The sequence below is a fragment of the Labeo rohita genome, chromosome 18 (genome assembly GCF_022985175.1).
Source record: "Labeo rohita strain BAU-BD-2019 chromosome 18, IGBB_LRoh.1.0, whole genome shotgun sequence".
NCBI classification, from domain to species: domain Eukaryota; kingdom Metazoa; phylum Chordata; class Actinopteri; order Cypriniformes; family Cyprinidae; genus Labeo; species Labeo rohita.
The window spans coordinates 33,083,862-33,098,861 of record NC_066886.1 but is presented as its reverse complement, the minus strand read 5'-3'; the positions used below and the strand labels follow the sequence as shown (position 1 = coordinate 33,098,861).

Genomic DNA, 15,000 nt, shown 5'->3' with positions numbered 1-15,000 from the left:
ATCACAGTCTAAGGCTAAAAATAAATAACAGATTTTTGGCAACTAGCAACACCTGTCCTGGGCAAAATCTGGGCAAATGTCATGTAGTGTATTCTAGCTGTAATGTGATTTTTGCAAACAAAGCTCCATGATGTTATACTGTTTCAATGCTTGGTTTCAAAATGATCAGATCTGTAATCAGTTCTGATGAATTTACTATGTGCATGCATGTTTAATACAAAAAGGAGAATGAAAGAATTAATCATTTCTAAATTTACAGTCAGATTTTCCATTGCTTTGGGAATGTTTATGGGCAAAATCATCATTCAGGGTTTCCGCGGGTCTCAAAAAAGTCTTTAAAAGTCTTAAATCGCATTTCCGTCTTAAATCAGAGCAGCAAGTCTTAAATTCATTTGATCATGGCATTAATTTTCGTGAGGGATTTTTTCCTCATGTGTTTCATTTTAAAGTGAAAGCATAATTTCTGTTCTACATGGTTTAGGTCACTCAGTATTCATTAAACAATACGCGGTCGATGGCGGTATGTGCTGCTTCATCTGTCAGTCACCCGACGAGGAACTTGACGTTTTGATTTTTTTATAGTAATAAAAATCATTTAGTTCAGTTAGAGAACAGACAATACAATTAAAACTGAACGTGACTGCTCTGTGCAGCGTACTGAACGATCGCATCACAGATCACATTTTATTTATCACGTGAAGAGAGTGAGTCGAGCTGTCTGACAAGAAGAGAGAGGTGAGAAAGACAAGACTATGGCGGAAGAGTTTCAAAACAAAATGCAAAAGCGCCTGTTTTAAAAATATTTTGGATTTTGAAAAGCCTGTTGACTTCTGCAGTTTATCTAAGGTGATAGTGGAAGTTTCATGTTTATTTGGTTCCACAGTGTTTTCTGATTTTTATTTATTAAACTGTGTATCTTTATTTAAATATATATTACATCAAGGTGTACGCCGTGCTTTCAAGCTTTTCCGTTTTGCTGATAAACGTTCTACATTTCTTATTTGGTTACACAGTGTTTCCTGATTTTCAGTTTTGTATACCTATTTAAACTTTGTGTAAGTTATTATTTTATATTAGGCATATAACATGGTGTATTTTTATTCGTTTTGTTAATAAAGTTTGTTACATTGCGTTAATGCTGTTAATTTGAAAGTGAAAGTAAAATGTCACGGCGATTTTACACGCTACTTAAAACCGAAAGAAAGTAAAGAAAAGAGGGAAAACTCAAACGGACTAAAAACAAACTGCTTGACGCAAAACTGCTGCTAATTTGAAAGTTAAAGTAAAATGTGCACTGTGCTTTTATCAAAGGAAAGCAAAGAAAAACTGAAACGAACTAAAAACAAACAATTGCTAGACGCTGAATTGCTGCTAGTTTAAAAGTAAAGGTAAAACTCGAAGTAAACTTAGAAAACATATTGCTGTATTGTTTTCCCTTCAGTTTTTTTGTTTCTAAAAATTTTCTTTAGTAGGTCTTGAAAAGGTCTTAAATTTTCCCTCATAAAACCTGCGAAACCCTGTCATTACTGCCATCACTGAACAGTGTAGTACTGACAAAAGTATTCTAGTTCAATCAATCGTTTCACTCTAAAATGCGTCATAGCAATGCTAATTTATGTCAGTCGCAACTTTTCTATTTCATGCTGACTGATTGTGACAGTAGTGGAAAATAACATTTGGATTAGTTTCTTGTTAAGCTTCGCATGCCTGATGAAGTCTATAGAAAGCACCACCTTTGTTGCACATTTAATATTATACCACTTGTGTATGTGACATGGTTTTTTTTTCCTCCCCAGGGCCACAGATTTGCAGAACAGAATCGCTACTCAGTGCGTGCAGCTTCACGGTGGATGGGGCTACATGTGGGAGTATCCGATAGCCAAGTGAGTCACTCAGTAGTGCTCCATCAGTGCTGATGGACAGTCAAGTTTGCACTTCTAACCAGAATGCAATGTTTGTTCTGTGAAAGTGTCTGCATACAGTGGTTAAAGAGATGTTTCAGAGTGGAGCACGGCACAGTGTTCTTTTACACACCAACAACTCTCAGCATCTTCTAAAATTTATACTGTAAATGTGTTGACAACAAAAAAGAAACTATAATATTGTGAAATACTATTACAGTAAAGAAAAAAAAGGGTTTCTATTTTTAATATATTTTAAAATATAATTTATTCCTGTGATGCAAAGCTGAATTTTCAGCAGCATTTCTAAAGTCTGCAGTGTCACATGATCCTTCAGAAATCATTCTAATATGCTGATTTATTATTTTTATTATCAATGTTGGAAACAGTTCATTTATAGCTTAATATTTTTTAGAACCTGTGATACTTTTTTTTCAGGATTGTTTGATAAAAATAAAAAGTCAAAACAAGTTTATAACAATGCAAGTCTTTTCTATCACTTTTTTATCAGTTTAACACATCCTTGGTGAATGAAAGTATCAACTTTTTTTTTAGAATAAAAATGTAAGAAAAAATGGTATTTTAAAATGGTAGTTTATATTGTTACAAAATATTTCTTTGCTGTTCTTTTTAACTTTTTATTTATTAAAAAATCCTAAAAAAAAAGTATCACAGGTTCCAACAAAATATTAAGCAGCACAACTGTTTTCAGTATTGATAATAAATCAGCATACTAGAATGATTTCTGAAGGATCATGTGGAGTAATGGTGCTGAAAATTCAGCTTTGATCACAGCAATAAATTACATTTTACAGTATATTCCAATAGAATTATTAAAAATTATTATATAATATTATATTACGAAATGCTCATGTTTACAATAGTACTGCAATAGTAATTCATTTCTTTACTGATTTGTTCAATTTTATAATTTTATGCATTATTAATAATAATAATAATAGTAATAATAATAATAATGGTTTTAATAGTAATAATAATAATAATAATTATTATTATTATTTTATTACTATTATTACAGTCATTAAATGGTGGGGAAATGGCTTTTTTTTTCTGTCCTTAGTTGATCAAATGTCTATGTAAGCCCGCTTCCGCCACTGAATAAAAAATAAAAAAGGTAATTGTAACTTTTATCTTGCAATTCTGACACTTTTTTTCTCAGAATTAGAGTTATAGAGTCCAATTATGAGAAGAAAAAAAAGACTGATATGTTCAGAGAATTGCGAGTTTATATCTCACAATTCTGACTTTATAACTCGATATTTTGATTTTATATCTCACAATTCTGAGAAAAAAAATAACCTTTTTTTTAAAAAAATTATTCAGTGGCGGAAACGGGCTTCCATACTTATTATTATTATTATTATTATTATTATTATAGTTTATTATTATTTATTATGGTCATTAAATGGTGGGGAAACAGCTTTTTTTTCTTTTTTTTTTGTCCTTAGTTGATCACATGTCTAATGCTGGTGATTGTAAGGACAAAACAAAAAGAATCATAAAAGTGCTCCATTCAACTTTCAATTTTAAATTTTTCAAGTTTTAAAGAAGTCTGTTTAAAATTGTGTAATTCGCTGAAAATCGTATTACTTCGGGAGCCTGACAGCTTGTTTTTCCCATTTCCTGGCCTGTTTTTCTGTTGTCCAGCAGAGGGCGAGTTTCTCTCAGCACTGCAATATCACTTCCACAGTGTCTCACACTCTTTAAACAGAACTAAAACTGGGTTCATTTGAATTGTCATTTATAGAAGTGCCTTTGTGCTTTGTGAAACACATTCAAATATATATATATATTTTTTATCACGGAAGCTACAGTTTGACTACGATTTCTGATTAGTCACTCTTGATAACTGCAGTCTGTTATATATTTGTATATTTTGTTGGCAGCAGATGTACCCTGTGTAGGTGTAAAATGGCTCTTTCAGAACCCTTTCAGAATATTCATACATGAGTCTTTAAAAATCTGCTGGTGTTTGGTGCAATACAAATATAGCTTTTAGAGATTATCTCACACCAAAACAAGATTAAAAAATAATATATATGATCCACAGAAACATAAGCCTATTTCTGGACCATACTTTCATGAGGCATCACATTTTCATCCCAAATGCGTATTTTTGTAATGGAAGCTGAGTGGATTTCTTGCCTCATGACTTTAATGAAAGTAGAATTATATATTATTTAAATGGTGAAGCATTTGTGGGTTTCAGCAGTCTCTCTTATGTGTTACAGTAATGAGAATGAATATTTGTATTAATGCTAATAAGAATTTTAAGGGGAAAATGTGGTTGCCATTAAAACGTCGCTATGTTAAAAATCCTAATGGTCCTAAAAATAGGCGTCAATTAATATAATTAAGGTTAAATATGACTGGAACGTTCTTGAGATTCACCCAGCCAGATTTTCAATCTTGACTCATGAATAAAATGCATTAGAAACATCTTAACGATTGCCTCGTGTGCTGTTTGCAGGGCTTTTGCAGACTCCAGAGTCCAACCCATCTACGGAGGAACCAACGAGATCATGAAAGAGCTCATCTCACGCAACATCGTTAGTAAAAAATAAATTTAGGAAAAATGAAAAAGATGATGGTTTGATTCAGTGCCTCTTATGTCTCTAGCAGGAGCTTCACTGGTTGTTGATTAGAAACAAATGATCTCAGATGAGTTATTCAACACGTGCAAAATGTTCATGTCATGTGAAAGGCTGCTTATATCATATGATGTCTGCAGAGAGAACGTTTCTTCTGTTCTACATTATTTAGCCTATGGATATTTTAAGAAGCGTCTGCCTTCCAGTTGAAGAAATTGCACCACTAAATTCAGAAAGAGTGTTTTTTTTTTAAGTTGTAAAGTTCAGATCCTTTTGTAGTGATTTGATTGTTTGATATGTGAATAACAGCTTTGTTTGTTCTAATAAATCTTTATAAAACATCCCTAAAGATGGCTCTTCTGTTCTTTTATCTAACAATGCGATTCTTTTTTCTCCAAAAGACACCTTAGGATATTAAAAACAAAAAAAGTTTGTGAATTTTAATCATGCACTGTTATGATTCGTGTAAACAAAGAGAGAGTCTGTTTAAGTGTGTGTGTGAGTTTATGAGTCTCTGGCTGGCTGTTCATAGTGAGTCATGGAGCAGAGGTGGGTGGTCTGTGAGAGTTAGTTGGTGGGTGTTATAAAGAGATTAAAACCAGAGTGTTCAACTCTCTCTCCATCCCGCCCCCTTTCTGTCATGGGTATAATTATAGAGCAGTTTTCCTTTTATTCAAAGATATTCAAATATAGAGGCGTGCAATGGAAGTTCGGAGTAACTATAGATTAGACAGAGGAGAGAAATCGTCTTTGACGGCCGGTCATAAGATCAAAGTCATGATTCACAAATGAATCACTCTTTCGAGCCGATACTTTTTAATGATTCGATCAAAGTGTTCCGAAAGGCGTTCGTAAGTCACTTTTTTGTTATGAGGGAGAACAAAATGGAATAACTACTGAAACAATAACCACATCAAAAGAACATTTAAGACCATTTTTATTGTGTATGATTTAAAATATTCCTAGTCAGTGAGAGAGTCAAAAATTTACGACAACAGTTTGACACCCTTAAGCAATAATTAATTTCGCCAGTGTGCTTATTTACTACCCCTGGTGAAAAAAACAGCCTATGCTGGTATGTTTTGATGCTGGTTTATGCTGGTCCTTGACCAGCAACATGACCAGCAAAAACCAGCTAAGGACCAGCTTAAACCAGCATGAAAACATACCTACCAGCATAAGCTGGTTTTTTCACCAGGGACACGAACCTTCTAATGAGCGAAAACACATTTAAGTGACAAAACCATCCGTTTCTAATCGACTGGAATCATTTAAACGAGTGCAGCTCTATGATATTTCACAAAAACGCTTCCCAAGTGTTGACAGACCAGCGGGTTGACATTTTTCATCGGCGGGCTAAAGATTTGACATATTGCATAAGTTATAGGGTACAATGGGGGCTAAAGGCAAACCCTAATAAAAAATGCTTTTCACTACGCCCAAAGTGTATATCGCAGAAAAATACATACGTCTGTACTGAACATTTACGGAGCAACAGATTTTGTGTGAAAATAAATCATACAAGTCGCATATTTTGTTTAAAAATCCTATAAATGTATGAGGTGCTAATTGTGGCCTTTTACCCCACACACGGGGTAAAAGGCACACAGTATTGATATAAATACTTTAGCTAAAATAATGTTTTTTTTTTAAATAATGTCTAAGTAAATACAAAGTTAGTACTATTTTCTGCTTATTTTGATAGACAAAAGAATGAATTTTTATTCAATAAATATACTGTCATTAAAACATATATTTTAAAATACAGAAACAAAATCATTTTAAAAAGTAAAGATTCTAAAAGCATTGAACGATCCCAAAGTAATTTAATGTCTATTTTTATTAGTAACAACAAATTATATTTTTATTATATGATTTCATAAATATTATGTTTTTAAATATGATGGTTTCATTCTAAACATGGTGCTGATCTCTAAGATGAACACCCAACATAATATTATAAGTGGGACCAATATGGGTCTTGTATGTGTTGCCCAGTTGGGCCCCACATTAGCCCCATTCAGGCCCCATATGAGATTCATATGGGCTAATTCAGATGGGGCCCACATGGAACCCATGGACAAACCCATGTAGGGCCCATATTTACAGCCCATATGGGGCCCACACGGGCCCCATGATAGAATGTTGGCTGGGATGATATTTACCATCCGAATCTAAAAATGTCATGTCAACAAACGGAAAAGTCAGCCTTCTTTAATTATCATGTTAATTATTGTGCCTTTTAGCCCCAACAGCAGGGGCGCTTTTTACCCCAAATACCATACTTTTACATATCCTTTCGTTATTTAAAAACGGCTGCTTACATTTTTTTAAACAAAAATGAAATTGATTACCTTTGTTATAAGATATATTAGTGATTCTAATTTGCTACTTAATTTACAACATTTTTAAAAACAATATTAGATCAATAAGCACAGAATCGATTATGCGCTGCTGCCCGCGATTGCGTCAAAAATCAGCCAAATTTGCACGTGTGTCTTAAAAAGCGGATGTTTCGGTAAGTGCTACGCCACGTTTTTCTGCCATCTAGTGGTTTAGAGGAAAATAATATCAAAGGCGCCTTTTACCCCGGGGCACCTTTAGCCCTTTTGTACCCTATATTTGGCTAAAATGTTTGTATTAAAGTATTGTATAGTATATTAATGATATAATATATATAAACTGTGCTAGATGTTAAAAAGCAGGTCATATGGTATATTAAAAAGTTCTAACATTGTGTTGAACTGCCCTACAACAGGATTAAATGCATCTAAGGTCAGAAAACATGGTAATTTTCTCAGAATATACATACAGAGTCATTTCTCAATGCTTCAAAACGATTCGTTCAAAGCAGTTCTGAGCTCAAGGTCTGTAAACCCATAGACATAATAGACATAGACGCCGCATTGGCTGCTGGAAACGAGAAATGCGGCCGCCATCTTGGACCGGGCATACTCTGGAATTGATTACATCGCGTAGCAGCAGCAGAAGTGAGAGACCATGCCTGAACACAAGATAAGGCTGCACCACATTGCCAAGCTCACCTCTCTTGAACTTCAGAAAGGGAGCACGAGAAAAAAGCTCTGCAAAACAGTCCTTTATCAGGGTTTTTAGTGTGTGTGTGTGTGTGTGTGTGAGCGAGAGAGAATGAAATACTCCAAGTAGACTCTAATGTAATATTCATATAGTGTTTCTTCAACTTATTAAAATACCTTTACCGTCACTATCTGTTTCTGCTTCTCTATCATATTTATAGTGTGTGATTTGCAAAATTCCTATCATAGCCTACACCTCATATGGTTATGGTTACGCTTTTGTCCAAAGTGACATAAATACAAAACAATATAATACTTAAATTTAACAGGGAACAGATTGAGATGTTGGTCAGATTATAGCTAATAAGGAGAATAGCAAAAACGAACGACGTCAATTCAGTCAATAGCATAATGAAATAAACAATGAAAATGAGGGAAAACAGCAATAATAAACAATGTCAATTCAAGCAAAATATAATAACAGCATGGTAAGACTACATTAAGGAGAATATCAGTAATGAACAACAATGTCAAATTAATAAACAGCCAAATGAAAATAGAATAAAACTATGCAAACCATAACGCATTAGAAGTGCTTAATGAACTAAGTCCATGTTGTAAGTCTTTAGACCCTCTTAAAAGACCCAATACTATCACAGGAACGGAGATATTCATTATATTACTGTTAAGCTCACTATCAATATTAAAATACGCCAAACCATGTGTCATGTATCACAGCTACATTTATGACCTTTGCAGCAAAAAAAAAAAAACGTGTGAAAATCAGTTCGGTATTCCGTGAGGTATGATTAATTAAATGCGTTGACAGCTCATTACACCTGCCAAACAGATTACACTGAGTGGAGCGGGTGACCGGTCCAAGATGGCGGCCCCACGTCTCGTCAGCCCCAGTAGGGAGTATCGGTCTATGCGGCGTCTACTCTCTATATATGTCTATGTGTAAACCCCTTTCCTTAACCCTACTCTGCTCTGATTGGTCAGCTGGCCAAATCTGTTGTGATTGGTCTTTCCGTATACAATGCGTGTCGAAAAGGAAACGCCCATTAGCATAATTAATGTTTTACTTGTAAACAAAGATGCTATCCACCTGTTTCCGAGGGGCGCTACTGTAAAAAAGAACCTGAGTACAATTTTGGTGGTATTTTGTGTGCAAATTATACGTGTTTTTCGGATCATTGTTTACTTTGTAAAGTTGCAAACCTTTATGAGAGATGTCCTTATGGTGCTCAGTGACAACATGTGCTGTTCGAAGCACATTGTTAGCAAGTTTGGATCACTAAATCTTGAATGGCTGTTAACTAATGATGTGACATTTGAACCGAGGCATCAGAGTTTGTCTTAAGGGGTGTGTCAGATGAAGCCTCGATTCAAGACTTGTGTTGTTAACGTAGAAATCACGAAACCAGTGACAAACGAAGCCTCACTTTCTCTCCAGATCCGTGCGCGATTCACTGTGTGTCAGTTCAAAAATGAATTTATCAGAGACAGAAATTCAACAAACACACACACACACAGTTAGACCTATATTTGTGCACGTAACGAGTCGATCTGTGGAATGTGTGGTGAATGTTACTGGCATAAAGTTGGCTTGACGTTGGACGCTGGATATTCGCAAATTTAGGGACCGTCTCTAAAGTTACATACAACATTAGTATACACTTTTCTAACTTCAATAGCATTTATAGCGAATTACTTACAGTCACACAACCAACTATAAAGTGTTCATGTAGGTGTCAGCTATAATGCACACCTTTTACATTTTTGATATTAATTAAAATAAACTGTAAATCATATGTTAAAAATGCTATTTTTCATAACCGAAAGGGCTCAAAAACATTTTCCATGATTTAAAGCTCAATAGCATTTAAGTAAAATGAAAATTATGGAAAATGTTGTTTTTGAGCCCATTCGGTTATGAAAAATAGCATTTTTAACATATGGTTTACAGTTTATTTTAATTAATATCAAAAATGTAAAAGGTGTGCATTATAGCTGACACCTACACTTTACAGTTGGTTGTGTGACTGTAAGTCATTCGCTATAAATGCTATTGAAGTTAGAAAAGTGTATACTAATGTCGTATGTAACTTTAGAGACGGTCCCTAAATTTTGCGAATATCCAATGTCCAACGTCAAGCCAACTTTGTGCCAATGTGAAACTTTCATCCAGTGGTGTTTCTTTCACAGGCTTTTGGCTGCTTTATTTTTTACTAACCAGACCAGAATCATCTCTCTCTTTTGATAGACAATATATCATGCACTTTTTTAATTAACAATGTTGCAGACTGTTTACATTGAGTGATAGCAGAGTTACAAAGGAGTTGTGTTTATGATCACTAATGATTTTCAATGTGCATAACAGTGACTGCAAAATGTGTATTTTAGGTATGGAAGTTACATAATGTGAGTTTTGATATTCAGGATATGGTCATTGGGCTATTTTTTGAATGGCCATATTTGGTCTATTTTTGATTGGCCGTTATACTAGTTTTGTCACGCAGACCTGGCAACCCTGCGCTTCCTCACTGCTTTGATCTGCGCTCTGTCATTCATCTTACTAAGGTTCCCCTGTTAGTGCACATTGTGAGGGGGTGTTTGAGTGTGTGGGCTGATTTGTAGCCTGTTGATGCCTAACAGCCTGTCATGTCTTTCTGTTCTTTAATACCACAACTATTTCATTTCTGGGCGACCAGACCCAGCGCTGTCTGCCGCAGCAGCTAAATTTGGGCTCTCAGTCACACAATCTTGATCTGTGAAGCCACTGTGTGGGAGATCCTGAGCTGTTAGAAGAATTTGTGCCATTCCTCATTAGCAAGCCTAGGCAGAATCTGCTTATGTGTGTTACTTTTTCTGTGCTGATTTTTTAGGGGATAATTTGTTCCCCCAAAATGTGTTTTTTTGCCTCAAGAGTCAGAGCTCAAAACAACACTTGGATAATATTATGGACAAAAAACCCTTTGAATGTGAGTGTATGTGTGTGTGTAAATGGTATTCCCTACATTATGAGGTCCAAATGTCCCCACAAGATCAGCAGTAGGCCTACCAGTAACTTTTTGACCATTTTTAGCTCTCTGTGAGGAAACAAGCTTATAAATCACAGAGAATGAAGTGTTTTGATACTGTAAAAATGCCTGCAGTTTTGTGTGAGGAGTAAGTTTAGGGCAAGGGGATAGAAAACAGTTTGGACAGTAGAAAAAACATTACACCTATGATAGGAATACTAGTGCGTTTGTTTGACAAAAGAAGGAAACTAGGTATGGAACGACATGTGGGTGAGTAAATAATAGAAAAAAGGAGTATAATCTTTTAAAGCAGTTTATGGTTACGTTTAGTTCATTTTCCAGAAACTGGTCTTGGCAAAACATCTGCTTTATTATAGAGTGCAGCACTTGGCTTTCAGAAGTTAAATTTTCACTCATTTTCTCCGTAGGGAAAGTGATTTTTAAAGGGCTCATTGGATGCAAAGTTCACTTTTACATGTGGTTTGAACATTAATGTGTGTTGGCAGTGTGTGTACACAACCACCCTATAATGACAAAAATCCACCTGGTGGTTTTTAATGAATCTGTAAAAATAATTTCCCCTTTTTCAAATTAAGCCATTCTCAGTAGGGCTGGGAATCGATTCAAAAAAAGGCATTGGAATTCCAAAGTTTGCATCCTACGAAGGCTGCGGATCTCGGCTGCTAAGTCATCAAACTTCGCTGAAGGTCGATTCACAAAAAAAAAACTTAATGAAAATTAGTCTGTACTGAGCTCATTTGAGTTTGATAATGCAGCCTTCTGTTTGAAAAACACCCATTTATTTGCCTCTTGCTCGCTAATAGTGATTTATAGTCTGTTACGTTTCCACAAAAAGGTTTCATTCGGAAGGATTGTTTTAATGAACCAGTTCAAAAAATGATCCAGAAGTTATTTTACGATGGAGGGAGCTCATGTTGTCCACAATTTTCAATCAAGGGTCTTGATCTTCTGGTTTTGTTTCAGTGTATAGATTGCTAATTTTGTGCAAAGCATAGCATTTTTGGTAAAGTAAACGTCATTCAGCTGTGCACTTGCATTTTAGACACTTCATGTCTTGTTTTATTCATGCTATAAATGCATGTCCACTGCTGAGCTGTGGGCTATAACTAATTTTTATGGGCAATGCAGACAAAATGACAATTTAAAATCAGTCAAATCTACAGAAATGTATTGTAATTTTTATGTACTGTAATTTTTAGAAATGAAGCTTCATATTATGAGAAGGCTACTTTCTACGGCCTTTATGTTCGGCGGTCATTGCGAAATTAGGTTCCTCTAATCTAAAAAACAAGAATTCAAAAAGAATTGAAAACAACAGTGAGGAATCCATTCAAAGACTCTTACTTGATAATAAAAAATAAAAAAATTCGGAATCGAACAGCTCTAATTCTCAGCTTTTTGTCTGTGTGGCGTCACACCGACAGAGGCCACACCCATGGTAGTTGATTGACATGACCATCTTACCTAACAACACCCTTTTTACCTTGCCAAAATCAGCTCTGCAAAAATCATCTCATTCTGGTCGAGGTTGCTTTAAATGCAAATGAGCTCTGCTCGCCCCGCCCCTCTCTTCTCTCTGTGGAGTGACGAGCCTGTTTACTTTAGCCGCATTTAGCCGCTAAACTTGCTAACTAGCACATTATTAGGAAAGGCGATCGCAAAGATTCATAAAAAAACCCTTGTACTCACTTCTGCTGTAAGTGAAGCTGGATCACGAATGATTCGCGCGAACATAGACGGATATATGTAGATCGGGAGCCGCATTCCCTTCACAAACAAACGTACTACATCTTTTTATTTTCTAAGAATATGGTACTTTTGAATGGACAAAGAAGCATGTATGTATAGGTACAACATCTGCCAACAGGGATTAACTGGACCAAGCTAACCAGCCAAACCTTGACCCCTTGGCTTATAGCTATGAAAGAGGATTTGGACCAATGAGTCACTTTTAAAAGTGAATGGATGGCAAGCAATACAGGAAATCTTCACCAGATGTTTATCATTAAAGTATCTTTGTCTTGCATTTCATTTCTCCCCTAATGCTTTTTAAATCCGGTCTTTTAAATAAATAGAAATGTCAGTCTGTTCTCTTTCTTTTTGTGTTCAGAAAAGAGGAATTACAACTCTTTATGTTAATAGAAAAGGAAGTTTCTAAAGCTCTGACAGACATGGTTAGTAAATGGTGAGCCCTCTTCTCCAATTTAAAAGGATCTGCTTCATATTTTCAAGAACTTCTTTGTGTTGTATGAAATGTGCATTTAGTTGTGGTTGAATAGAGTGATTATCTGAACTCCCATTAGTCACATCATCCAACGCTGCATTCAAGTCATGTCAGAATGATCGCATTTACAAGTTGAGCGCACGAGTAATAATTACCAGCGGGAAACAGGGTTTGTCAATTAGAGAATGAGGGCAGAAGCAGATTGTTATTGATTGCAATATGATGTACTTCTGAATGTTGATGATACAATTCAGTTTGTACACATGATGTAAAAAGCTTGCCAGAAAACACTCATTTGGCTGGTTTACAAAGAACCAAACATTTCCCATTTCTCAACATTTCCCATCGTTCTCTGTTGCAACACAAGAATGATAGGATGCATTATTAAAGCATCATTTGCTCACCTAAGTGTGATTCCTTTGGTTTTCAATATGTAACATTAATGCTAAAAAGCTTCCTGTTGTTGTCACGAAGTGAAGTAAATAGAGCAAAATATAAAATTGTGACACAGCTCTATTTCATTAGAAACAAAGTCACTTCACTGCAAGTGATGTTATTATACAATTTCCAAACTCATAACTATAAACTTGACTGGAAGACTTTGTAGCTTGATATCCACACACAGGAGACAAACCGGGCCATTTGATAAAACCTGATAAAGTGATACATTGTAAAAAATGCAAATGCATATTTTCCAGTTTACAAAACATTTTGAGTCTCAAATGTGTGCTCCTTTTTTTTAAACAACATAAAAACCCTTGTCAGACCAACAAAATTGCCCCAAATGTTGTCCCAACTAGTCAAACATAGTTGTCTGAACAAAGAATTTCATACTGTTGAAATGTTAAGGCTTTGTGAGTTCCCAGCATGCATTGCAGCATGAATAAATTATGCAGTTACAGTTATAAGATTATTGTTTTGCTGTTTGCACTTTGACTTGAAGTTTTTGTTGTTTTGTCATTATTGTTAGTTATTTGTTGCACTGTGATGTAAAGAGCTTGTCTTTTTAACGTTTGTTGATTGCAGCCGTTCTTGAGATTTCTGTGTCTAGTTTTGATGTCTAGAGTTTGTTCAACCACTTTGTCTGTTTGCTGTTTTACAAACAAAGACAATGTTGTCTTCATATTAGACTAAATTATCCATTAAGGTTTCTTTAACAATTCACTGTTTGTAATTTGTAAATAAGCAAAAAAACTGATTATTAAAAAAAAAAAGTTGTTTCAGTTGTTGTGACAAGACTTTTTTTATTAGCAAAATAAGATAATCAGCGTTGCATGAACAAACAAAGTTTTCTTAGCTATTTATTTTTTAGTGTAGTACATGCATTTAGCATGTTGTGGGTTTTCATGTGTTGTTCAGTACAAAGATGCATATATGAGCTGTCACTGTCCTTCACCGGAGCTACTCCAGACAGTTTTTTTGGTTTATACATTGGTTTACATTGGACATCAACATGAAACATTATCATATTGCCTGTCCACTTGCTGCCTGCGCAGACCCACCCAGCCAACATGTATATGTGGGCCCTACATGGTTTCTGCTGGGTCTACATGGGTACCAAGTGGGCATGGTCCCAAAATAGGCATCTTATCTGGGGCCCACTTGGGCAAAAACAGATGGGCTCCCTATGTGGGACCTAGTTGGGTTACAAATGGGAAATGAGTGCTTGGGCTCAAAATGGGCAACACAAATGGGGCCCATATGGGTTTAACAGATGGGTTAGACATGGGCAAACACAATTAATCCCATATAGGCTGCCTACACTGGCCCAAGGCAGTACCCACAAAGGCTACCTCTATATGGGTTCTGAATGGGGAAACACATATGGGGCCCTCTTGGTCAAACCATATGGGTAAAAAATGGGCAAACACAATCAGTCTCATATAGGCTGCCTACATGGGCCCAAGGTAGGACCCACAAAGGCTACCTCTATATGGGTTCTGAATGGGGAAACACATATGGGGCCCTCTTGGTCAAACCATATGGGTAAAACATGGGCAAACACAATCAGTCCCATATAGGCTGCCTGCATGGGCCCAAGGTCGTACCCACAAAGGCTACCTCTATATGGGTTCTGAATGGGGAAACACATATGGGGCCCTCTTGGTCAAACCATATGGGTAAAAAGTGGGCAAACACAATCAGTCCCATATAGGCTGCCTACATGGGCCCAAGGTAGTACCC

At 35.7% G+C, this 15,000-nt stretch overlaps 1 protein-coding gene across 1 annotated transcript in view; it reads left to right on the top strand.

Annotated features, from left to right (window-relative positions):
- Positions 1-4,862, top strand: part of acadl (acyl-CoA dehydrogenase long chain) — a 13,947-nt gene extending 9,085 nt beyond the window's left edge. The window contains exons 10-11 of the mRNA XM_051135743.1: positions 1,797-1,883; positions 4,393-4,862. Of these exons, the coding sequence (XP_050991700.1) occupies positions 1,797-1,883; positions 4,393-4,486 (181 nt within the window). The 3' untranslated portion in view covers positions 4,487-4,862. The remainder of the gene's footprint in view (positions 1-1,796; positions 1,884-4,392) is intronic.
- The last annotated feature ends 10,138 nt before the right edge of the window (positions 4,863-15,000 follow it).